Source organism: Tachysurus vachellii, chromosome 4 (assembly GCF_030014155.1).
Source record: "Tachysurus vachellii isolate PV-2020 chromosome 4, HZAU_Pvac_v1, whole genome shotgun sequence".
Taxonomy (NCBI): Eukaryota; Metazoa; Chordata; class Actinopteri; order Siluriformes; family Bagridae; genus Tachysurus; species Tachysurus vachellii.
Genome location: NC_083463.1, coordinates 2,744,027 through 2,769,432, shown reverse-complemented (window position 1 = coordinate 2,769,432; position 25,406 = coordinate 2,744,027). Strand labels below are relative to the sequence as shown.

General features: G+C 39.4%; 1 protein-coding gene across 1 annotated transcript in view; it reads left to right on the top strand.

The window, feature by feature from the left end:
- Positions 1-25,406, top strand: part of negr1 (neuronal growth regulator 1) — a 181,498-nt gene that overhangs the window by 80,317 nt on the left and 75,775 nt on the right. Inside the window, exons 3-4 of the mRNA XM_060867398.1 lie at positions 1,718-1,843; positions 15,819-15,950. Of these exons, the coding sequence (XP_060723381.1) occupies positions 1,718-1,843; positions 15,819-15,950 (258 nt within the window). The remainder of the gene's footprint in view (positions 1-1,717; positions 1,844-15,818; positions 15,951-25,406) is intronic.

Here is a 25,406-nt window from a genome sequence, read left to right as displayed (position 1 = left end):
CAACAACCTGCTGGAAATCTAACAAGTCTGCTGTTTGATTTAGCATCACACTGATTTTAAAATAAAAACACGATCTGTTCTTCAGTCGTAGGAGATTTTAATCTGCGAAGGAAATGAATTGCGATAAAATCAGTGTGAATATGTTGTTAATAAGACTGCAAAATATCCGGAGCTTGAACTGATCTTTCATTAAGAGAATTATTCATTACTGCTCTCATGAAATTGCCTTTGTTTATGACTTTAAAAGAACGAGGCAGTTGTTGGAGTGCTGTTGAGTTCTGGATTCTGATTGGTCGAAGGCTGGCAGAGATTATGAAAGGAGATCAACAACAGGCACTAATTTGTTTGACGGAATCTTCACAGCAATTAAATGTAACATGTCATTTACTTCATAATTGTGCACTTGGTTATGTTTTTGTTGTGTGGATGTTGTGCTTGCGGTAGTAAACGGCAGGCACTAAATTCCAGGGGTTTCGTTACCACGACGTAAAGTGGGCGTGTTTCCGGAGGTCTTGGAAAAACGCCTTCTTTCAAAAAAAACAGCATATTACGAAGGACAAAACAGTCATACAGGTTGATTTATTTTAGAAAACAGGAAATAAACAACCAAAAACTACGATTAGGGTTAGGGTTAGATGATCAAATAGGCCACGCCTACCCTATGACGCAATATCTGTTACGCTGTACTGAAATCCCTGGAAATAAGTGCATGCCGGTAGTAAACGTTACACTGTGTTTAACGCTAGCAAGAATACTGGACGTATGACATTAGCTGATTGGCTGGAATTAGATATCAAAGTTACAGATCAGGGTAACACAAAGGGATGAACAGAATTAGCATCTGTTTTACAAAACCAGTGCATCACTAACCCAAGTGTCAAATAATAAGAATATGATTACAGAACAATTCTATGTATGTTTATTAATTTATCACAAATATATTTTAGAAGGTGAATTTTAGAGTAAAAGAAGCAAGAACAGATTACTCACTCACTTACTCATTTTCTACCGCTTATCCGAACTACCTACCGAGATAGGCAAAGGCTCCCCGTGACCTGAGGTAGTTCGGATAAGCGGTAGAAGATGAATGAATGAATGAATGTAACTGGAGTCTCCTCAACATCCTCAAGATAAAGTCATCTCACTAATGCTCTTGTGGAATCTTGGATTAATCATAAATCCCCACAGACACGACTGAGCAACAAGATGTTCAGCAAGCACATATACTGTAGCTGTGATGGTAAAGGGTGCACAATCTCGCATTAGCCATATTAGTGTTGTCATAGGTAAAGGTTTATTTGGCTTATATTTATTTTTATATTTATATTATACAACTGTATGATTATTTTTCTTTTTTAGAAATCTTATAATTAAAAGAAATACATTTTTTTTAATTATTTGCCAAACCATTTATGCAAATCACAAGTTCCCAGTTAGCAAAACATTAACTAATGCGCTTGCATCACTTCAGAATCAGTTAAAGAACCCTGCAGATGAGTGTTGCATCTATCTCTACACCCCAGGATATTAGTAGCATGTCATTTTCTTGATTTTCTCATTGCTGGAAATGAATCTGGCATCAATACATCATTTCACTAGACTTTTAACACATCATTAACTTAATTTATGCAGAAAATCAAAAGGATGCAGAATTCAGTTGATCTATTATGGCTCTGTAAATCTCCAAATTTATATGGATTTCTTTGTTTTCTTTCAGTTCCACCAAAAATATATGACATCTCGTCGGACATCACGGTAAACGAAGGCGGCGATATTTCACTCTTCTGTTTAGCCAGTGGGAAACCAGAGCCGAAGATCACCTGGAGACACATCAGCCCTTCAGGTGAGCTACAAGATCTTAGCCAATCATGTGGCAGTAGATCGATGCATACAGGCCTGCAGGTACAAGTCAAGAGCTTCAGAATGAGGAGAAATGTTCTTGTTCTAACAGGAGCAGAACCTGATGTGATCTTCTGCTTTTACTGCACATCTGCATCAAGGTTTGATGTGTCGAGATTCTTTTCTACTCAGCAGGACCATAGATAGTCTTCCTGATAGCTCAAACCAGTTATTCGTCTTGTATATCCATCGCTCTTCACTGGATGTTTTCTTTTTTGTTTTTCACACCACTCTTTGTAGGACTATTTGAGGGCGAAAATTCCAGAAGATCAGCAGATTCTAAAAAGAACTCAAACAAACCCATGTAACACCAAGAACCGTGCCACAATGTCATTGTCATTCGGATATGAACATTAACCGTATTTTAACGGTTTCGAATCCCAATATTTGTTTTCCATTTGCAATGAAGACTCAGTTACCTGAGACAACTTAGGTAACTGCTCCAGCTTTGCTAATCCGATCACATCACACCATCATTTTCCTTAAGAAATATTTCAAAACTTTTTGTCTAAATCCTGTGGATTTTTGTGTGCAATCCTATTCAAATAAGCAGAAAGACTTTTTTAAAGCTCCTAAGGCTAACAAACTAAACAAACGTATTGGTGATGCTGGATGAGTCTTTTTATTGAGCGAACCCATCCATCCATCCATCCATCCATCCATCCACCCATCCATTCAGCCTTCCATCCATCTTTCCAATCATACATATATCCATCTACCCAACTGTCTGTCCATCTACCCAATCACCTACCCATCCACCCATCCATCCATCTACCCAGTTCTTTCTGTTCAGTTGTCCATTTATTTACCCAATTGTGTGTCCATCCATTCATCCATACATTTATCCATCCATCTATCCATTCACGCACCTACCCATCCATCTATACATCCATCCATTCATCTACCCAATCACCCAATTGTCCTTCCATCTAAACAATCATCCATCCATCTATTCACTCAGTCATCCATCCATCCATCTATCCATCCATCCATCCATTGCTCCATGTGCCCAATCATCCATCTATACCATTATCTATCCAATTAACCAATTGTCTTTCCATCTAAACAATCGTCCATCCATCTATTCACTCAGTCATCCATCCATCCATCCATCCATCCATCCATCCATCTACCCATCCATCCATCTGTCTACCGATTCATCCAATTACTGTATACGCCATTGAATGTAAATATTAAATTATGTTTACAGAATCATTTTTATTTAACCTGTGAAATGTGTTTACAAAATTAGAACAATCAACTTGACATTAAGAGAAACAACAAATTACTGTTAACAATGTTAACATTTTACATGTGGACCTGATTGAGCTGCAGTTAGAAATTTGGGGTAAATTCTACTACACTACAAATGAAATACAACCTTTGGAAGTGAAGTATTTAGATCTATCAGACTGATCATCACTAGTGTTCCACCATCTTTATTTCTGGAAATAATAAATAATAAATCTGCCATGTAAATGATGTGTGCAGAACAGTGTGTATATCCTCACAAAGTGTGAAAGCAGTGTAACTCTGTTATTGCAGGTGTGTAGCTACAAGAGAGAAGAGTGTACATCTGAACCTGTCAAAAAACGAGTGACTGTAATCATAGTTAAATCCTAATGTATTACTTTCCGATGCTAGTTTATCTGCGCTGATTTCCACTATAGAGGTTTTAATCCTTGTCTCCTGAAATGACGTATTATCCTTTATTTGTGAGTGTGACATTCTCAAAATAAGACACGTGTGTACCGCCGTGTTGCATCTAAAATATATAGAATAAAAAGCCCCTGGAGAGATTGTGCATTAAGCTCATCTTGACTTTCCTGTCTCATCCCGTCATTGAAAAGATGTATGCACTTTACCAGACTTGCGTGCAAATTGTCTGGCACAGCAGCAATTTTGAGTGTTCCTGGATTTTATGAAGATGCATGTTGCACTTATCTGATAATTGAAGGCTTCACTTATCTTCTGCCTGTCATTTTCCTCCTCTAGCACCTTTCTGCTATTGAATTCCTCTTGGTACGAAAAGCTTTGGTGAGTCATAAAAAGCGGCGCTTAGTGAAAAGGGGGTTCTTTTGCCGTACAGGTTAGACATTACGTTTTCTGGGAGTGTACACAGATGAGTGTGAATAAAAAAATAATAATAATAATAGTAATAAAAGATCAGTATAAAATGTTGATGTATTATCTGTGAAAACGTTATCTGTGAGTTGATGTAACACACACAGTAAAAGTGGAACAGACGACACAGCGGTTCTCCAGAACAGCTCTGAATGGATTAAAGATTTAAGTCATTTTGAGTTTTTGTTCTTTAGGATAAGTTTAAAAGTAAAGTTTAAAAAATAGCCATTGATTGCTAACGATGCTAGAATCATGTGTTAATTGGCATAATGTCACAGAGAGTCCACAGAATGTCATGTGGTGTGTAATAGTGGCGCTATAGCTTGTCATAGTGATTCCACAGTGTCTCATAGTGATAACATAGTGTGTCATCATGAGTCCATAATGTGTCATAGTGAGACCATAGTGTGTCATCATGAGTTAATAATGTGTCATAGTGAGACCGTAGTGTGTCATCATGAGTCAATAATGTGTCATAGTGAGACCATAGTGTGTCATCATGAGTCAATAATGTGTCATAGTGAGACCATAGTGTGTCATCATGAGTCAATAATGTGTCATAGTGAGACCATAGTGTGTCATCATGAGTCAATAATGTGTCATAGTGAGACTATAGAGGGAAACCATAGTATGTCGTTTTGAATCCATAATGTGTCATAGTAAGACAATTGTGTCAAACCATAATGTCTCATAGAAAGATCATTATATCATAGTGGAACCATAGTGTGTGTCCACAGAATGTCATGTTGAAACCATAGTGTAATATAGCAATGTCATAGTGTGTCATAATTAGTCTATAGTGTGTCATAGTGATATCAAGGTATTGTCATAGTGAGTATATTGTTTGTCATAGTGAGTCCGCAATGTCGTGGTGAAACCATGGTATTGTCATAGTAAGTCCAAAAAGAGTCATATTAAGTATTGAAAGTGGAACAGGAGACACATGGGTTCTCCAAAAAATCTTCAAATAGATTAAAGATTAAAGTCATTTTGAGTTTTTGTTCTTTATGTTAAGCCATTGATTGATAACAACACTAGAATCAGGTGTCAGTTCTACCTCATGCTCATTTACTCATTAAAACAAATAAGCCTGGTGTAGTCTGTCACGCTGGTTACCAGGAGACAGGAAGTGACAGCGATCTATACGTATGTCACGATTAATGATGAAAGGAGCGCAGAGTGCAAACCGTGCACTGTGAACATGTCAGGACCAGGAACTACAGCACCTTCTAACAATAGACGTGATAAAACCTCATCAAGGGAAAAAAACGCAAAACATGCACTCAGTCTGAAAACAACGCTCTTAATGCATTCATAATAAGACGTTATTCACTGTTTTGGGGTTTTTATAAAACATAGATGGGACACGGTCTTATAATAATCAAGTACAGGGTGAGTTGTTTCCTCTAGCAACATGACGTGAACTGTTTATTCCTTTTTTACTCAGATATCGGACATTTGTGAATCATTTTCCTGGTAACCAGCAGTGTTGTTGTTACAACTTGTATCCACAGTGTCATAGGGAGTTCATAATGTGTCATAGTGAATCCAAAGTAATATAGGGAAAGCGTAGTGTGTCATAGCAAACTCATGGTGCATCATACTGAACCCACTGGGTCGTATGATGTTGTTGTGCTCTATCAAATACATAATGCGCCATAGTGAACTCATAGTGTTTCGTACTCTAGCTATGGTTTCATTGCAGAAGCATACTGTGCCACGTGGCCTAATGGTTAGAGAGTCTGACTCCTAACCCTAAGGTTGTGGGTTCGAGTCTCGGGTCGACCACGACTGAGGTGCCCTTAAGCAAGGCACCGAACCCCCGTAACTGCTCCCTGGTCGCCGCAGCATAAATGGCTGTGTGTTCACGGTGTGTGTGTGTTCACTGCTGTGTGTGTGCACTTTGGATAGGTTAAACGTACTTAGCTGTATGTCACGTCACTTTCATAACAGTGGCTTTGCGTGTCACAGTGAAATAATAATGTGTCATATTGAGTTCATATTCATTTTGAAGTCATATTTTTTTCTCTCTTTTTTGTTTCTATACTTCTGTAAAGCTGCTTTAAGACAATGTGTATTGTTGAAAGCGCTATACAAATAAACTGAATTTGAATTGAAATGATTAAAATTGGAAATCAGCTTTAAGGAGTTTGACAGCGCTAACCCATGGCATTTATAACTGAATAAATAAGATTGTAGACGTCTGTGTAAGACACTGATAACGATGTTTGTGCATCAATACAGAATCATCGAAGAGAATTGGGATGCATCAGAGATCCAATTATCTTAACCATTGCTGCTTTTGTAGTTTACAGTCCTGTAAATTACTGCGCGACTTCATATCCGCTTTAGACGAGTAAATAACGAGCAAACTAAAAAAAAACGATGTCACGACGGCGGCGACGACAACAACAAGAACAACAAGAAGGAGCCGTAAATCTCTGTGTTCTCAGTAAAACACTCCCCAGACTCGCCCGTCTTTCTCCTGCTGCAATAAAACGAGCAGAAACACTTTGCCAGTGAGACTAAAGAGTTCATCAGGGGAGAAAGTGGCCACTCTTACACTGGTCAAGTTGATTTCAATCCAATTGAGCATAAATATCACTTGTTGAAAAGCAGACGCCTGAAACAAGTCCAAAACAAACAGCATGTGAAATTGCCTATTGTGGCGCTTCGGCAAAGTGTCTGTGAATTGGACTGCGGTGATTGTCGCAGGTCACAGACTCAACCCAGGTGATGTTTACTAAAGCTTAAGGTTTTATTCAGGCTCAAATCCCATACTTTAGCTAATTTAAATCACTGCAGGAGATCACAAAGTGTGGCGTTATTTAAAAGGGTGCAGTAAACATCCACAAATAAAAGGTGACTTTTTAGACGCACGCCTCTTATTTCTGTGTTCACTGAACAGAAAACTCAAATGATTGTTGATTATATAGCAAAAAAAAAAAACAATTTAGATTTCTGACCTTTTCCCCCCCTCTTGATTTCTGTCTAGATGAAATTACCATTTGAAGACTGACATCTTTTTTTCCCTCCATCATCGGAAAAAAAAGAAAAAGCCATCACTTCAGGACCGGCGTGACCTTTTTTCCCACTAAAAAGCAAAATGCATTTCTCAAAGGGAAGAAGTGCTCATCTTTTTTTTTTTATTTTGAGGCACCAGAGAGGTTTGGTGATGGTGCGTGTGAAAGGTCAGTTACAGCGTGTCGTTCTGCCTACGCTTCCAGACCAGGAAAGTTTTCCATAAACTTCTTTTATTGGGATTTACAGCTTTCGACAACACACAAGTGTGACCTTGGGCAAATTTGGGCAGACTTTGGAGTTGATTTTGTGCGAATGCAGAGGCTTCGTTCTCCAGCTTTGATTAGGCTTTAACACCTCGGGGTAACTGAAGTTAACACCGTCTTTCCAGTGTCACTCTTATAACCTATACATTAGCATGAATTAATGTTTCATCAGCGATGTGTCAAGTCAAGTTTATTTATAAAGCACTTTTTTTTTTTTAAACAAGTGTTTGTCAAAGTGCTGAAACATGATTTAACTACTAAATTAATCTGTTTATCCAATTTAAAATCACAATCCATAACAACACCTACATTTCTTACAAAGGGCTTCACATAAGGATTCAGCTCACCGAGGTTTAGGTCTACTGACTCACAGGTTCCCCTGGCGTAAACACCACTTCTGTTTTCTTTTCATTAAAATTAAGGAAATCTAGTGCCATCCAGGTCTTAATTTCTTCAAAGCACTGCAGTAGGGGCACTAGAGAGCAGGTATCTTTGTGTTTCAAGGGCAGATAAATTTGCAGGTCATCTGCATAACAATGAAAAGAAATACAAAATTTCCTAAAAATATGCCCTAAAGGGAGCATATACAGGGAGAACAGAATAGGCCCCAAAATGGAGCCCTGGGGGACCCCACATGTGAGTATAGCAGTTGAGGAGACATAGTCTCCAAGGTGAACTGAAAAAGTTCTTTCAGCCAAATAGGACTTAAACCATTCCAGAGCAGTGCCCTTAATACTAACACATTGTTCGAACCGTGAAATCAGTGGAACAAAACAATGTGGTGTCACGATGACAACATGCAAATACACAACAGTGTGAGATGAGCACTGAAGGGTATAATTAATAAACACAGGACAGTGTATTTAAACCAGTCAGCACAATGAAGCTTTTTGACTTAATTAAATTAGTGTGTCTCATACAGTAATGAGTCCATAGTGTGTTACAGTGAGTCCATACTGCTATAGTGAGTCCATAGTGCATCATAGTGACTCCATAGTGGCATAGGTTTCGGGTTAGAATAGGGAAAGAGTGAGAATATAGTGTGTCATAGTGAGTCCGTAGTGTCATAGTAAGTCCCTAGCATGTCATAGTGAGTCTGTATTGTCACAGTGAGTCCATAGTTTGTCATTGTGACTCCATAGTGTCATAGTGAGTTCATCATGTGTCATAGTGACTCCATAGTGTCATAGTGAGTCCATAGTGTGTCATAGTGACTCCATAGTGTCATAGTGAGTCCACAGTGTGCTATAGTGACTCACAGTGCCAAAGTGAGTTCATCATGTGTCGTAGTGACTCTATAGGGTCATAGTGAGAACACTGTGTGTTATAGTGACTCCAGTGTGTCATAGTGAAACCTTGGAGTGTCATAGTAATTCCATAGTGTATCATAGTGAGTCCATAGTGTGTCTTAGTGACTGCATAGTGTGTCATATTGAAACCATAGTGTGTCGTATTGAAACCATAATGTTATAGTGAGTCCATAGTGAATCATAGTGATTCTATAGTGTCATAATATTGTGTCATAGTGACTCCAGTTTGTCATAGTGACTTTATAGTGTAGTGTTATAGTAAGTCCATAGTGTGACATAGTGGAACCATATTGTTGTATTGTGTTTTAGTAACACCATAGTGTGTCATAGTGAAACCATAGTGTGTCGTATTGAAACCATAATGTTATAGTGAGTCCATTGTGAGTCATAGTGAATCTATAGTGTCATAATATGGTGTCATAGTGACTCCAGTTTGTCATAGTGACTTTATAGTGTGTCATAGTGAGTCCATTGTGTCATAATAAAACCTTAGTGTGTCATAGTGAGTCCATAGTGTGTCATAGTGAAACCATATTGTAATAGTGAGTCCATAGTGTGTCATAGTGATTCTATAGTGACATAATATTGTGTCATAGTGACTCCAGTTTGTCATAGTGACTTTATAGTGTGTCATAGTGAGTCCAGTGTGTCATAATAAAACCTTAGTGTGTCATAGTGAGTCCATAGTGTGTCATAGTGAAACCATATTGTAATAGTGAGTCCATAGTGTGTCATAGTGAAACTGTATTTTTGTCATAACGGAGATAGTTTACCTGTGGGGGAAAAAAGCTGCTGTCCATTAGGAAACAAAATTAAAACAAGAAAAAGTAAAAACTTTTAACCAAAACAGACACTGTGCAAGATGGAGACATTTAATACTGGTGAAAGGGACGAAGCTGAATGCAGAATTAACAGCGCTGCTTGTGGCCTGATATTAAAACACACACGATTGGTTAAAGTCTCTGTGATTGAGAGAGTATAAGCCCCACCCACACAGATTCTCTCTCTCTCTCTCTCTAGTCTGTGCCATTTAAATCTATTTGTGAGCTCTAGATTGTTGAGTTACAATTGAGCCAAGTAATTCTATTTCTTTTCTGTACTAATAATACTTCACAATTTAATGTTAATGTTTAATGCAATATTTAATGGTATTTTTATTTAATCAACTTCAGCCTGATGTTTGTTTTTTAGGCTGAATTTGCATATTCATATTTTATTATTATTATTCTTTTTTGCATCGCCTGTAATTTCACGGACGTTCGCTCCGATGTTTAAATCAGTAACTCAGGATGGAATTTTTTTTCCCTCTTTTAAATCGTGCTTTCAACACAATCGCCATCTCACACAGAGTCACGGTCGACACTTAATCTGTAAAGTGCAGAGCCACACTGAAAAGTTAGCAGGCTTAGTGGGAGCGACGGTATTAAGAGAAAGCAAATTGGTGTGAGTGTGTGTGTGTGTGTATGTGGATGTGTGTGTGTATGTGGGTGTGTGTGTGGGGGGATAATTCATAGCTGCCAGCTCGCTGAATACCCACAGGAAACACTCATGCACCTTTTAGTCGTGTGCTGCTGTATTCTCTCAGGGGTTAACTGTGGAAATGGAGAGAGCGCCGTCGCCTCACTCTGTAATGTATTCTCCAGCTGCACTCGTCCTATCAGCAGCAGGCAGACCTAAAGGAAACACGCCGTGTGCTCTCAACACAATGTGAGAAATTGCTTACTGTGATTGCGCTTAACACAGAGCAATGTGGGATCACAGATTAACCTCCTCTGATTTGCCTAATTTGTTCGGCATGTTTCTGCAGCTTTCCGCATAAAAAAATTCGCTGCATATTACATTTCTCACCACGGCTCAGAGTGCACTTAAGATTGTTTACGATAACGCCAGGCTTTATGTGAACAGTCTTGAGGAATCGCCGCTGCGGCTTTTCACGTGTGTGTTATGAGACGTGACAGGAGTCGCTGCTAATTCGGAGCTTTGGTCCACTGGGTTAATCATATAATATTTCTATCAGATTCTCTCGGAGGGGGGGCACGGTGGCTTAGTGGTTAGCACGTTCACCTCACACCTCCAGGGTCGGGGTTCGATTCCCACCTCCGCCTTGTGTGTGTGGAGTTTGCATGTTCTCCCAGTGCCTCGGGGGTTTCCTCCGGGTACTCCGGTTTCCTCCCCCGGTCCAAAGACATGCATGGTAGGTTGATTGGCATCTTTGGAAAATTGTCCGTAGTGTGTGATTGTGTGAGTGAATGAGAGTGTGTGTGTGCCCTGCGATGGGTTGGCACTCCGTCCAGGGTGTATCCTGCCTTGATGCCCGATGACGCCTGAGATAGGCACAGGCTCCCCGTGACCCGAGGTAGTTCGGATAAGCAGTATTAAATGAGTGAGTGAGAGAGATTCTCTCGGACGGTTAGGGCTGGAGTTAAACGGCGTGGGCTGGAAGTCCATGCTGTGGCTTGAACAAATGATCCGGTTCTGCGTTCGAGATATTCAATTCAATTCAATTCAGGTTTATTTGTATAGCACTTTTCACAATTGACCTCGTCTCAAAGCAGCTTTACAGAACATAAACATAGAACAAAAGGTTATTATAAAAAATAATATAAAGATTAATAGAATACAAAATTCAAGATTAATATTAGATAGATTTAGTTCATAATGTGTATGTATTTATCCCCAATGAACAAGTCTGAGGTGACTCAGGTGACTGTGGGGAGGAAAAACGCCCTTAGATGGTAAAGGAAGAAACCTTGAGAGGAACCAGACTCAAAGGGGAACCTCACCCTCATGGGCAAAAGATCACATGGAGTTCACATCTTTTTAGTATTGCTGAGTCTAAGTGTAGCTGGTAGATCTCTAGATGCCTCAGGATTCTCACAGAGTCGGCCTCATCTCAGTGGTCCAAAATCTTCATCACACGGAAGGCGATCTGAGCTGGTACAATTTCTGGATGCCTCGGGATGGATAGAAAGAGAGAAGCAGTGTAGAGGGATTAACATATCTGCTGTTTATAATATTTTCAAGTCTGATATAATAGTGCACAATATTATGGGATGTATTATGTGTACGCCTGACTAAAGAGATGAGTTTTTAATCTACATTTAAACTGTGAAAGTGTGTCTGAGCCCCGAACACTATCAGGAAGACCGTTCCAGAGTTTGGGAGCTAAATAAGAAAACGCTCTACCACCTTTAGTAGACTTAGATATTCTGGGAACTACCAGAAGTCCTGAGTTTTGTGATCTCAGAGAGCGTGAAGGATTGTAACGTGTTAGAAGACTAGTTAGATACATGGGAGCTGAACCGTTAAATAAATTGATATTTCACTTCAAATCAGAAATTATGGATGAGTAACTAATACTGATCTTGAGAAGAAATTATTTACTTTTACACCCAGATGCTAAGTATTTTATTCTTTTTACACTTCAGCAATTTTTTATTCATTTATTTTTTATCTGTTTATAGTTACATGGAACATCTGGTCTGACTCACGTCTTTTCTAACAAGTTTGTCTTCATCTTTTCCTTGAAGTGAGAAACTAAACAGCGTAGCACTGACACTGGAGACTCCTTCCCTAAACATTCCATAAACAATTCGTATTAGAAATCACACACTTTTTAATTTGGTTTAAAATTAAAATCTAAAATAGAAACGTTACGTTCCATCGTCCACACAGAAACAGACTTATGGGACGTTTTTCAATCAGTATAAAGAAGAGTCTGATGTGTCTGTGAGTCTGATTTAAATGAGTCAGGACTCTGTGTTTGTCCCTCTGTTGATAATCTTACACTGAATTTTAGTGTTGAAGAGAAATCTGAGCTGCTTTTTAGATGAACAAACACTCGGAGCTTCTCAGAGAGCAGAAATGGGTTTGATATCAACATTTACTCTGAACATACAAACATCTGTGTGGAGAAAACATACTGAACTATGAATCTATCAGCTCTAGTATTGTAGAGAAAAACAGAAATAGTGATGAAACTCTACACATTCTTAAAGTCCTGAGTGTTTACTTTCATATGAGCTTCATATTAACACCAGTGTGGAGTGAGACACGAGGAAGACGTTCAGTCATCAACACGGACACGAGAAAACAGGAGAAAACCAACCAATCAGAGTCCAGAATTTAGTGACACTGTGATGTAATAGTATATTCACAGTAACTCTACAGTCAGGTGCTTGAATACGCTCAAATTTTCCTGAAACTTTTTCACAGAAGCAGTAAAATTGTATGATGAGGTTTGAACACCGGATTTTATTGACGAAATGCTAAAATTCGATACAGTTCAGTAGAATGCAATCGAATTGCAGTTATGTTCATTTTATCTGGTAGTTTTTGCGGATCGAAACTAATTTAAATGTCAAATTTGATCCTTTTTATTCTGTTTGTTTGTGACGAGTAAAACTGAATGATAATTATTGTTGAGAAAATGGAGAAACAAATCAATAAAAAATGTGACACATATAGTTTTCTCCAGAATATTATAATAGTATTTTTTTTTTTATTTCTAGCTTCTCATCAACATATTCACTTTGTGTTGTCTGGAATTCCATCGTATACCCTGGGACGTGTGAGGCAGACGTGACGCCGCACCCCGGATCGTGTTCGCTCCAATGCATTTTGGAGGAGAATTATCTTCGGCTCGACTCATTTGCAAAGCGATGGAAGTAAAATAGCGCCTTGTCATCTGAGATGAGCGTCTCAGTCACTTTCTTAATAGCCCCGAAGTTGCTGAAATTGTCGCGTTTGTTTGCCTCGGTGTAAGGACTTCATTGTTTTGTGCGCGACTACACAAATGCGTATGCAAATGACTCGGCCCAGAGAGTCATTTTTTATCACGTTGTCATACCTTCTATTCAGAGCCAAGGTGCACTTCTGCCTCTCGGGAGGTTTGTCAGCGCTGCTTAATATCAACGGAGATAAAAGTTTGTGACAGCTCTACAATTGTGTTGTGCTCAGTACGACACAGCGGCTATACGTTTCAACACAATGCCGGGACAATGGGACAAAAGCAGACTCTCTCCTTTTAGAAGATTCCCTCCTTTCTTTGTTCCTCATGGCTTTTGCTGAGTCAAAGTACATGTCTGTAAAAGAAGGATATAAATACATTCATAAAAAAAAAGCTAGTTGCTGAAATGCATGATTGTTTTTTTTTTTTCAGAATTGTAGCTGTGCTTCGTTTTAAAACTCTCTACACTTGTAATAATGGTAGAATTTTAATATTCAGAGACATTGTAGAAAAACAAGCAGAAGCATTTCCTCATTTCAGGTTGAAATAAGCCCCGCCCACACACATGGCCACACCCAGTGTTTTATTGCTTTATAGTATCATATAGTAACCAGTAAGGGTGTAGCTTTTAAATTGGCGTCAAATATCACCCCCAATTTTTTTAGTTTAGTTCCATCCACACTTTAAAGGTGGGGTCTCCGATATTTGCTTCAGAAAACTGAGTCGGGACGACAAGCTAAACAAAACAAATGTGTAGCCAATGAGCAGAAAGTCTTGTCAATATGGGCGGAGAGAGTGTTCAGTGCGCATGTGTGACATTAGCAAAAAGCGGTTTTAACATTGACATGGAGGATAAAAACAAAGAAAGAAAGAGAAGAAAGACTTACGATAAGGTAAGAAGTAGGACGTGTTAATATAGGATCAGCTTTCCAGCGCTGGAGAGAACTGAAGGAGCAGGAAGTTGGTCACATATTCACAGATTGGAGTTTCCTGAGTCAATAACTCCTGAGCTAAACACTGTTACTACACAAATAACACCTCTTTTATATCGTAGTAATGTAGAGACGCAGCTACAACCGTGTTTTGTGTAGTAACAGTGTTTAGCTCAGGAGTTATTGACTCGGGAAACTCCAATCTGTGAATATGTGCACATGCACACATGCGCACTGAACACTCTCTCCACCCATATCAATAATACCCGCCCCTTTCTGCTCATTGGCTACACGTTTGTTTTGATTTTTGTTTTGTTTGGTGGCCTAACGCAGTTTTCAGAAGCATTTCTCAAATATCAGAGACCCCACCTTTAAGGTTATGGACTCTGCTTTACACAACTGATGAGGTGAACCAATAAGCATCACTTCAGTCTTGTCACTGTTCAGACAAAGAAAATTTTCAGACATCCATTTCATAATCTCAGCAAAACATTGGGAAAGAAAAGACACAGGCATATTGACATATTTTTTTGAATGTATATAGATCTGAGTGTCATCAGCATAAAAGTGATAGTTAAGACCAAGTGATCTTAAAAGCTAGACAAATGGAAAGAATGTAAATACTAAAAAGTAATGGGCCCAAAACTGATCCCTGAGGAACACCAGATTGCACCACACCGACCACAGACTTGCAGTCACCCATCACAACACACTGCTTATGATCATTTAAAAAATATATGATCAGATATAAATATAATATTATAAAAAAAATTTTAAAAAAATGTCATTCATTTCATTTCGAATAAAAAAAATCTTTAAACGCTACAAATTTAAACTTTGTACCAAAATCTAACTTTCACCTTTGTACGTTTTAAAAAATTGTATAAATTATTAAGTGTAAAGTCATGAGATCTATAATAAACTTCATTGGTTGCCGTTAAAGGATCAGTCACGCCCCTTTTCCTTTAAAGGCAGTTTGAACGGAGGCAGTGGAGTCAGCTGGCAGGAAGGAACAATTAAAAAAAAGATTTTATACATCATACATTGTATTATACAATTTCAACCTAACCTTAACTTTCTTAAGGTTTTTTAATACAACTGTTTTGTGCAAATTGTAACAAATTTCAAAGTATAAAGCACTGTGAGACTGAAAATTAGCCACGCCCCCAGACACACCCACTCACAGCTATTCAGTCCTACTTATTTATTTATTTATTTATTTAAAAAGGCAAATATTCATGTAGCTTTGCAATTTTTACATTTTTTTTTTTTTTGGTGCAAGATTATTTCAAAGAAATACAGTGGGGTTTTTTATTTGTTTGTTTTTTGATCAGGTGATAAAGAGGAAGATAAAATCTGTTGGATATCAAACGAATGACTGTGATTGTGTTTTTTTTTCTGATTTTCTAACCATTCCACACATTTATACACAAATCATGTGGATTGTTGTTGCTGGTCTCAGCTCACATGGATTCACTGGAAACGGCGTGTAATCGTTTGCTAATACGTACGTTTCCTTTTCTTTTGCGTTTCATAGCCAGGAAGTTTGAGAGCGGAGAGAATCTGAACATAAGTGGAATAACTCGGGATGCAGCGGGGGATTATGAATGCGGCGCTGAGAATGATATTGCTTCTCCTGACACCAGGACTGTGAAAGTCACCGTCAACTGTAAGTATTTCTCCACCTTTATGTCCTGATGCTACACACACACACACACACACACACGATAATGTGGGCTTATTTTTATCTCACCGAGCACAGGGAGTGGGTGGAAATTAGAAGAGAATTCATTGTGTGGAAGATTTTTAATATTTAACGAGAGAATCCCCTTTTTTGTCCGAGCGGAGATGATTAATTTCCAGTGAGGAATGGTCTCAGTGTTATAAGGACTCTTCTATTATGCAGGTAATGAGTCTCTCAAAAGTCTGAAAAGACAGTAATGAGCACTGCACGTTTTAATGAATTATACTGACTTTACTCATCACGCTCGCAGTCAGGATGTGGCGAAGGGGGCCGGACACGGCGCCATTTTTCTTTTCCGCTTCCCTCTTTTTTGCGGTCACTGGCCTCGTTAATCTCATTGTGTTCATGCCATATGCTGAATCACAGGAAGTCGGAGCGCATAAATCAGACATTTCGGACTCTCACGGATCGGTACGTATGCGTGGCGTTGGCTCGTCAAAGCGACACTCTCTTTACTCTCGGTCCGTAGAAAGAAAAATGTGCAGGCAGGCTTATGGAAATGTCAGCACCTCGAGCTGTGACAGGCCCGGAGTCATAACTCATGCTCCTGCTCCACCCAGTCGATTCTATCAATACGTCCTAATGAGAAACAAAGTGGAAAAGATCAGCAGCTGGGTGCCGATCTCCAAGCCAGAGCTCTTTACCGTAGCCTTTCTTATTCCTCACCTCAATCACACCGCCTCTGATTTTTCAGCATGTGGTCATATCTGTCTTTAGAGCAGTCCATTATGAAGCAAAAATGCCTGTTGAGGGGAGAGAAAAAAAAAAATAACCTGATCGTGTTACCAGTCTATCGCTTCGAACAACACTTGTCCATCAGAGCATGTAGCCTCGGGCATCGTGTGCTGGGAAAATGGTGCCAAAGCTGGAATTAGATGTGAGGTGTTAGCTTAGCATGTCCTGAAATAAAAGTGTGAGGGAGCACGAGACAAACTGCATGGGTGTCCTTGGTGACGAGTGCTTTCCCACTTTCCTGCTCTCCGTGAAGGATCTCAGCCTCTCTGTGATTCGATCACAGGCTAAAATGTGATTCTGGGATTTCAAGCAGTGTCAGTAACGATCCGTTATCTCTAGAGCTCGCGATGAGTTGACTAGCCGAGAACTATGTTTTTTTAATGTAGCATTACTAGCATAAAGGATGTCGCTACATTAGCTGCATTAGCTTAATCGCTTATTCCAGTGGCAGATAATGTGACTTTGACATTTCCAGGGTTATCGGTGTAATTAAATACACAGCAACATAATCTCATTTGGCTGTAAAAATAATTACATCTTTTTAGGTAAGAGGAGAGCTGACCTCTGGGCTAATTGCGGATTATGGTGGTTAATTGTAAGAAGTAAATATATCGACTGAAAACAAACACCTTATTGTTTGGGTTTAAGCTCTTTTGTTTCAACTCTTCTGCTCTTTCTTTAGCAGTCTGACTGATACAGCTGTGGCCTTAAGCAAGACACTTACCTTGAAAAGTTCTCTCAATGACAAGTAACATTATATCCTTGAAAATAGATCAGTGACTTCTAGCACCTTTCACAGATGCAGCACGGAGGCTTAAGCCAGTTCCAGAACGATCTGTACCCCGGACATGTTGTTGGATTTTTGATGAAACGACACAAGACACAAATACTGAGAAAAAATTTCTAACATACGTCGACAGGAATTAACACAAGACGTATCTTATTATCAGGTGTATGTCTAGGGGGCCAATACTTTAACTCAGGGGTGTCAAACTCAGGCCCGCAGGCCAAATTTGGTGTAATTATATTTGGCCCGCAAGATCATATCAAATGTGCATTACAGCTGGCTAGCCGCATGCTCCGCTAATACTACAAATCCCAGAATTCCCGTGACTTTATCTCAGTTTTATATTTTGGCCCACTGTGACCTTGAGTTTGACTCCCCTGCTTTAACTGCTGTACTGATAGAGAGAACGTTGGGGAAAAAAAAATTGTTGTTCTCTGAGGTTCTCTTTTACATTTACATTTACGGCATTTAGCAGACGCCCTTATCCAGAGCGACTTACATTTTTTTATCTCATTTTTATACAACTGAGCAATTGAGGGTTAAGGGCCTTGCTCAGGGGCCCAGCAGTGGCAGCTTGGTGGATATAGGAATTGAACTCACAACCTTCCGATTGGTAGCCCAACACCTTAACCACTAGGCTACCACATCCCCCTTTTAGGTCCCTGATTATTCTTTCTTTATTCTAATGTTTCTTCTGCTGTCATGGTGCAGTTCATTCATCCAGAGTAGAGCTTCGGATGAATAAAAATGTTCTACTGATTAGAAAACAGACATTCTAATGTTTACAAGGCTGCTGATTTCATCCAAAGGTACAGTGAAGATCCCTGATGTGTGATGTTTTCTTCCCTCCTCCAGGGTTGAGGGTTTGACTTATTTTTGTGTAGTTTTGTTTCTGTGGAGTTTCCTCCAATTACATCAGTTCCCACCCCCAAAGTTATGCATGTGATTGGTGTGTGTGTGTGTGTGTGTGTATGTGTGTGTGTATGTGTGAGTGTGTGTATGTAATTTTGCCATGTGATAATAATTGGCACAGTGGTCCAGGTTGTCCACCACCTTTTGCCCCGAGTCCCTTGTGATAGACTTTGACCCCATGATCATGTGTAGCATAAACACAACACAAAATAGATAGATAGATAGATAGATAGATAGATAGATAGATAGATAGATAGATAGAGTCATCATGCTACAGACACTTTCTTTCTGCAGCATTTAAATGGATACAAGCAGAATTTGTGTTGTTATTACCGTCGCTGGCTCAGACTCATTTAACAAACAAACTAATTAGTAAAGATCTGGAGCTCTGCACTTCTCAGCTCAGCACAGCTGTCAGTTATCCAGAGCCGCATCAAAACCACATCGCAGTCGACACGTGAACTCTGCACCAGCCCGTCGAGGCTCGCTCTTCTAACGTGTAAACATCACTGTTCAGATCTTTAAGAGGCACAGCACGTGGTGCTGTTTGTCTTTTTACCCGAGCAAAGCGCCAGATGTTTAGTCGTGCCCTGTGCCGAGCGCCGCCTCTCCTCACAATACAGGAAATAAATATATAAAGGTGACGGATTAGGTGATGTCATGTAGCCGTGCAGATTGTGAGCTTTTAGAGCGAACATAATGCATTTCCATGTCAAACTCCTGACATCCCGGATTAATGCGTACTGTACATCCGTGTGATTTATGTCCAAAAAGGCGTAAATAATTTCCATCAGGATGAAGATCTGTGCTTTTCCCAGGCAAAGGCTGATCTCTCCTCGTTATATAAGAAGCATCATTAATACGGTAGTAGGTTTCCAGCTTTAATGGAGCTTAATGGAATAATGTATGAAGCACGCTGTTGCCAGCAGAAAGCAAAAACAGATTTTTACAAAAGCCTTTGTGATGTTTGTGTATAATTATAAAGAGTTTGGAGTTCACCTGTTAGCTGGATAAAAATTACACAACAGATGGAAAAGCACCGAGCTTTGGATTAGTGTAGCGGGTAAAAAAAACCCATCACAGCAACTACACGTGTTTTATTCAGTATTCTTTTATATTCGGAATTCAGAACAATTTAGAAGTATTCGCTTTTCGAATTGCGTTCCTTATGGGTCCGATCCCCAGCTCCTTAGGTAGTGAATCTGGAACCTGAATAATCTTTCTGGAAGGATTTTGCGATTGGCCGAGAGACAAAACGCCCTGTCTGGGGTTTATGTAGGACTGAAAAAGTCCTCATGAGAACATAATTCAGTCATTGTTTCAGTCAGAAATTCAGTGAGGGAAAAAAAAAAGACCTACTCAAAACCTTGAGTAGAAAGGTGTGAGTAAAGTGAGAGTATAAATCACAAGAATCGCCTGAGAATGGATGAAAATATAATTCAATATTTATATGAATAACTAGTTAAAACCATCAATTCTGTGGATCACGTTCAGCGATTATTTCCTCTCTTTTGTTTGTTTGTTTGTCCAAACATGTGGCAGTGCTACAGCTTTGTCTTTTGGCTCAGTTTAAAGGTGGGGTCTCCGATATTTGAGAACTGCTTCAGAAAACTGCATTGGGCTACCAAACAAAACAAAAATCAAAACAAACGTGTAGCCAATGAGCAGAAAGGGGCGGGTCTTGTCAGTATGGGCGGAGAGAGTGTTCAGTGTGCATGTGTGCATGTGCGCATATTCACAGATTCAATAACTCCTGATCTAAACGCTGTTACTACACAAAACACGGTTGTAGCTGCGTCTCTACATTACTACGATAGAAAAGAGGTGTTATTTGTGTAGTAACAGTGTTTAGCTCAGGAGTTATTGACTCAGGAAACTCCAATCTGTGAATATGTGACCAACTTCCTGCTCCTTCAGTTCTCTCCAGCGCTGGAAAGCTGATCCTATATTAACACGTCCTACTTCTTACCTTATCGTAAGTCTTTCTTCTCTTTCTTTTTTTGTTTTTATCCTCCATGTCAATGTTAAAACCGCTTTCTGCTAATGTCACACATGCACACTGAACACTCTCTCCCCTTTCTGCTCATTGGCTACACGTTAGTTTTGTTTTTTGTTTAGTTTGTCGTCCCGACTCCTTTAACGCTCACAAAAAAAATGCTAGATGCCATGTTTGATTCATTTCCTGTGATGAATCTACTCAGAGTCGATTCTCACTAGATTTTGCTTGGAAGTGGCCTCAGTGTGTAAGAACCTAACCAACTGGGGAACCAATGTGAAACACACACCAGGATTCCATTCAGAAACACACAAAAGACTACAGATGAAAGTCCAGGAAAAAAAACCCTTGCGTTGTACCGTTAAAGAAAAATAATCAACTTCACAGCCATAAGCGCTAACTGTGCCTCATCAAACCACCCTGTCTTATTATATAATGTTATCCTGTCACAAAGTTTTATTCCTTACTAATTTAACACCCACCTAAACTCCCTGCATTCTATTAAAGAGACGTGAAGTTACTCGTTCATTTGCATTCCCTTCACAGAATCCAGAAAAAGTCAATTAACACTTCGTTTTTTTTCCTCTCTGGTCTGTCAGAAAGCCGTTTCTTTTTTTAGCAGCTGGGAACCTCAAGCTTCACACAGATAGACAAAACACTTGATCAAAATGTGTTTTATTTGTTAATTAAATTATCCGGAGAAGAAAAAGTTGACCGGCTTCTGATGTCTTTCAATTCAATTCAATTTTATTTGTGTAGCGCTTTTAACAATGGACATTGTATCAGAGAAGCTTCACAGAACATAAGAAACATAATACAAGAAATGTTTATACAAAGATTAATATAATGAAAAAAATTATATTAGACTTACATTTAAATATATGTTTGTATTTATCCCTAATGAACAAACACAGGTGACTGTGGGGAGGAAAAACTCACTTAGACGGTAAAGGAAGGAACCTTGAGAGGAACCAGACTCAAAGGGGAACCTCATCCTCATCTGGGTGACACTGGAGGTGTGATTATAAATATACAGTCTGATAAATGTTGATTTGATGAGGAGGTTGTTGTCCTCAAAGACCAGATGGAGTTGGTATCTCAACTTCAACTTCAACTTTATTCATTTATATAGCACATTTTACTGCAATTTACACAAAGTGCTACACAATATTTCAAAAGACAATAAAAGCTATAAATAAACAGACCGATTAATACAAAGAAAGTTAAAACAGATGAAAAATAAAATACATAAAAGGGAAACAGATAAAAGATAAAATGAAAAAATATATAAAAGCATCAAGAAACTATCTCTAAACAAGGTCTATTCTCAACGAACACTAAATTAAAAAGATAAGTTTTTAACTGAGACTTAAAACCTTCTAAAGTTGAGGCCTGCCGAATGTGCAAAGGGAGGCTGTTCTACAGTTTTTGGGCGATGATGAAAGCTCTATCACCCCTAGATTTTTTTTGAGGAACGGGGAACTGCAAGTAGAAGTTTATCTCCTGATCTCAGAGACCTGACTAGAGTATGGTCCTTTAAGAGGTTGGTGATATAACTTGGAGCGATGTTGTGAAATGCTTTAAAAACCTTCAATAAAATTTTTAAATCAATTCTATACTCGGGGGGCATGGTGGCTCAGTGGTTAGCACGTTCGCCTCACACCTCCAGGGTCGGGGTTCGATTCCCGCCTCCACCTTGTGTGTGTGGAGTTTGCATGTTCTCCCCGTGCCTCGGGGGTTTCCTCCGGGTACTCCGGTTTCCTCCCCCGGTCCAAAGACATGCATGGTAGGTTGATTGGCATCTCTGGAAAATTGTCCGTAGTGTATGAGAGTGTGTGTGTGTGCCCTGCGATGGGTTGGCACTCCGTCCAGGGTGTATCCTGCCTTGATGCCCGATGACGCCTGAGATACGCCCGTGACCCGTGGTAGTTCGGATAAGCGGTAGAAGATGAGTGAGTGAATGAATTTTATACTGGACTGGAAGCCAGTGAAGAGTAGATAATACTGGAGTTATGTGTTCTCTAATTTTTGTGCCAGTCCACAATCTCCTCTTAGTATGTCTGAAAACTTCAGTCCAACCGGAGCTGGAACATCTCTAGATGTCTCAGGATCCTCACATGGTTGGTCTCATCTCAATGAAGGTCCAAAATCTTCATGACACAAAACTGGAGCTGGTACAATTTCTGGATGCCTTGGGATGGGTAGAAAAAAAAGAAGCAGTGAAGAAGAATTAGCGTAGCTGCTGTTCATAATATTAGCAAGCACTAAATGATAATGTGCATTTGATCAAATGTATTAGAACACAATATTATGGGATGTATTATGTGTACGCCTGACTAAAGAGATGAGTTTTAATCTACATTTAAACTGTGAAAGTGTGTCTGAGCCCCGAACACTATCAGGAAGACTGTTCCAGAGTTTGGGAGCTAAATAAGAAAACGCTCTACCACCTTTAGTAGACTTAGATATTCTGGGAACTACCAGAAGTCCTGAGTTTTGTGATCTCAGAGAGCGTGAAGGATTGTAACGTGTTAGAAGACTAGTTAGATACATGGGAGCCTTGTACGTAAGTAGCAGCAGTTTGTAATCAACTCTAAACTTAACCAGTGTAGAGATGATAAAACTGGGGTTGTATGATCATACTTTCTTGTCTTCTGGTCATGAGTTTCAGTATCTTAAATGATTATGCATTTGCAACATAAAATATTCCCCTGGGTCCTAGTGCACCCTGGGTGAAGTGAATCCTGGGTTGTGTAGTTAGAGGTTTCACACTGCTCCTACTGTCCCTGGGGTTAAAACTCAATCCTGGCTCTTCATCATCTGATGTGTCACACTGTACATTCATAAACCCTGCTGCAACCTTCTGCTTATTTGCATATTCACGTATAAACGATCCTGATTGGATAAATCCGGCGTGTTACCGCTTTAAATAACGTCTCGTCTCACGCTTTCACATCAGTGAGGAAAAAAGTTCAGGTCTGTTGTTCTGCACTCGAGCAGGTTCTGTTATCTTTCACAGCTTTATCATCTATTTTTGCTCTTTTTATGTTTGTCGTTTAATCGATCGCTCGTTAATATCCGACTTCCTCTATTTTCTCAGTGTGACGTATTTCCCCCTCTCTAAACCACACACTTCCGTGATGTTCAGTGTTTTGTCTCCTGACTCTATCTACTGTACAGACAAGTTTTTAAGTGTCTTTACGTCCTGGTTTTTGTCCTGATGTGAGACACAGAGCTCTGTTCAGGTTCCGATTGGGTTTCTGTTGCTAAGCGACAGGCCATAACATTCTAACAGAGCATCGTTTCACACTGTACATGTTTATCACGGCGATGTGGAGTTAACAGTGTAACAGCATTGCTGATCCTGTGTCAGTTTTATAACCCTGGGAGAAAAAACCTTGTTCCTACATCCCACATGTGAAAGCTTCCTCTACCCGGGGTTAAAATCAGGGTTTAGAGAGACAAGAACCTCAGAGATAAGCGCAGTGTGAAAAGCTCAACGAAGGCCCCGTAATTAGCCCTAGTCAGATTTTAATGCTAAAAAGATTTTTATAGTCTATTATTCTATAATTCTATATCTATAAAAATAATGAGTGTTATTATTTCTCCTGATCCATCAGTTACAAGCAGTTTTTTTCCCGTAGTTCCTTTCTGTACATGGAGCCGTTCACGAAGACGTTTTGATCGTCCACATTAATAACGCTCATGGCTGATAATTACAGAGCTGTAAAACACCGAGCTTTCTGCTTAAAGCGGATGTAGCGGACAAACGTATAACGTCAGCCGCTAGAAGCCCTGAAAGTCTCGGGTGTGGGAAAAAGTCACAAGCGCTCGCAAAGAGCTATATACGTTTTAATTTTCATCAAGACCCCCATAATTACGGCAGATTGACATTATGAGGCCCCACAGACAAATAACGGATCGTCTTGATTGACCATCTTTACTGCACTACACTGCGAAATGGAATCTATTCTTCAATTTGATATGGCAGCAGCTAATTTGTCATATTTACAGAGATTTGTGGCTCTGCGCTTAATGATTTCCATTCAGCCGAATACGTTCCTCCCTCACTGGCTCTTTCTCTATGCGCCTCGCCCTGCCTTTGTTTCTTTCCCGGCTTGACGGTTATTTATAAGGATTGGCCGTATTAGAGGAGGAACATGATGTTATTCTTGAATAGTAAATGGAAATCTTAATGAATTAATAAATCTTGGCTGTTAAAGCCGGCGTCGGCGGACACGACGCCACAAAGAGCCGGAGACGGCCGTAAAGCCTCTGTTTCTCTGTTTGTAAGCTGATAAGTCACGGACTGATGAGTCCATTACTACGTCCAGGCTGAAAAACCGGCGCTGGACCTGATCAGGCTGAGAGGTGGAGTGTGAATCGGTCTTTGGGTTTAAAACAAACAAATGTTCAGTGGACTGGTTTTTAAGTCGCTAAATAAATCTGTTCTTTGTGGGGAAATGGAGCAATTTATCATTTAATGTGTCCACAGACAGATGGACACATGGTGCTAAAGCTAATTAAGGGTTAGCGAACATGGACTTGCAAATACTGTAGCCATCAGACTGACCTTTAAAGACCAAACAAAGGGAATTAGATTGAAAAATAATTTCTGTTTAATCATGAGCTCAAGACCTTTTGCCATGCAGTAATCCACCGTGACATCGTCAGGCATCTAATGAGCTCATATTCCTTCTTAGGTGGTTTTGGAACATCGGGAATTTTTAACAATACGCTTTAGGTTCATTAGTCGTCACATTACACATGAGGTCAAAGATCCTTTATTTAATGTTCGTACAGTAACACAAGCAAGAGCTTAGTTTATAAAGTAGATATTTTACATACAATGGTGTGAAAAAGTGTTGGCCCCCTTACTATATATATATATAGTTTAATGTTTCAGATCATCAAACAAATGTAAATATTAGACAAAGATAAGAAAGTAAAC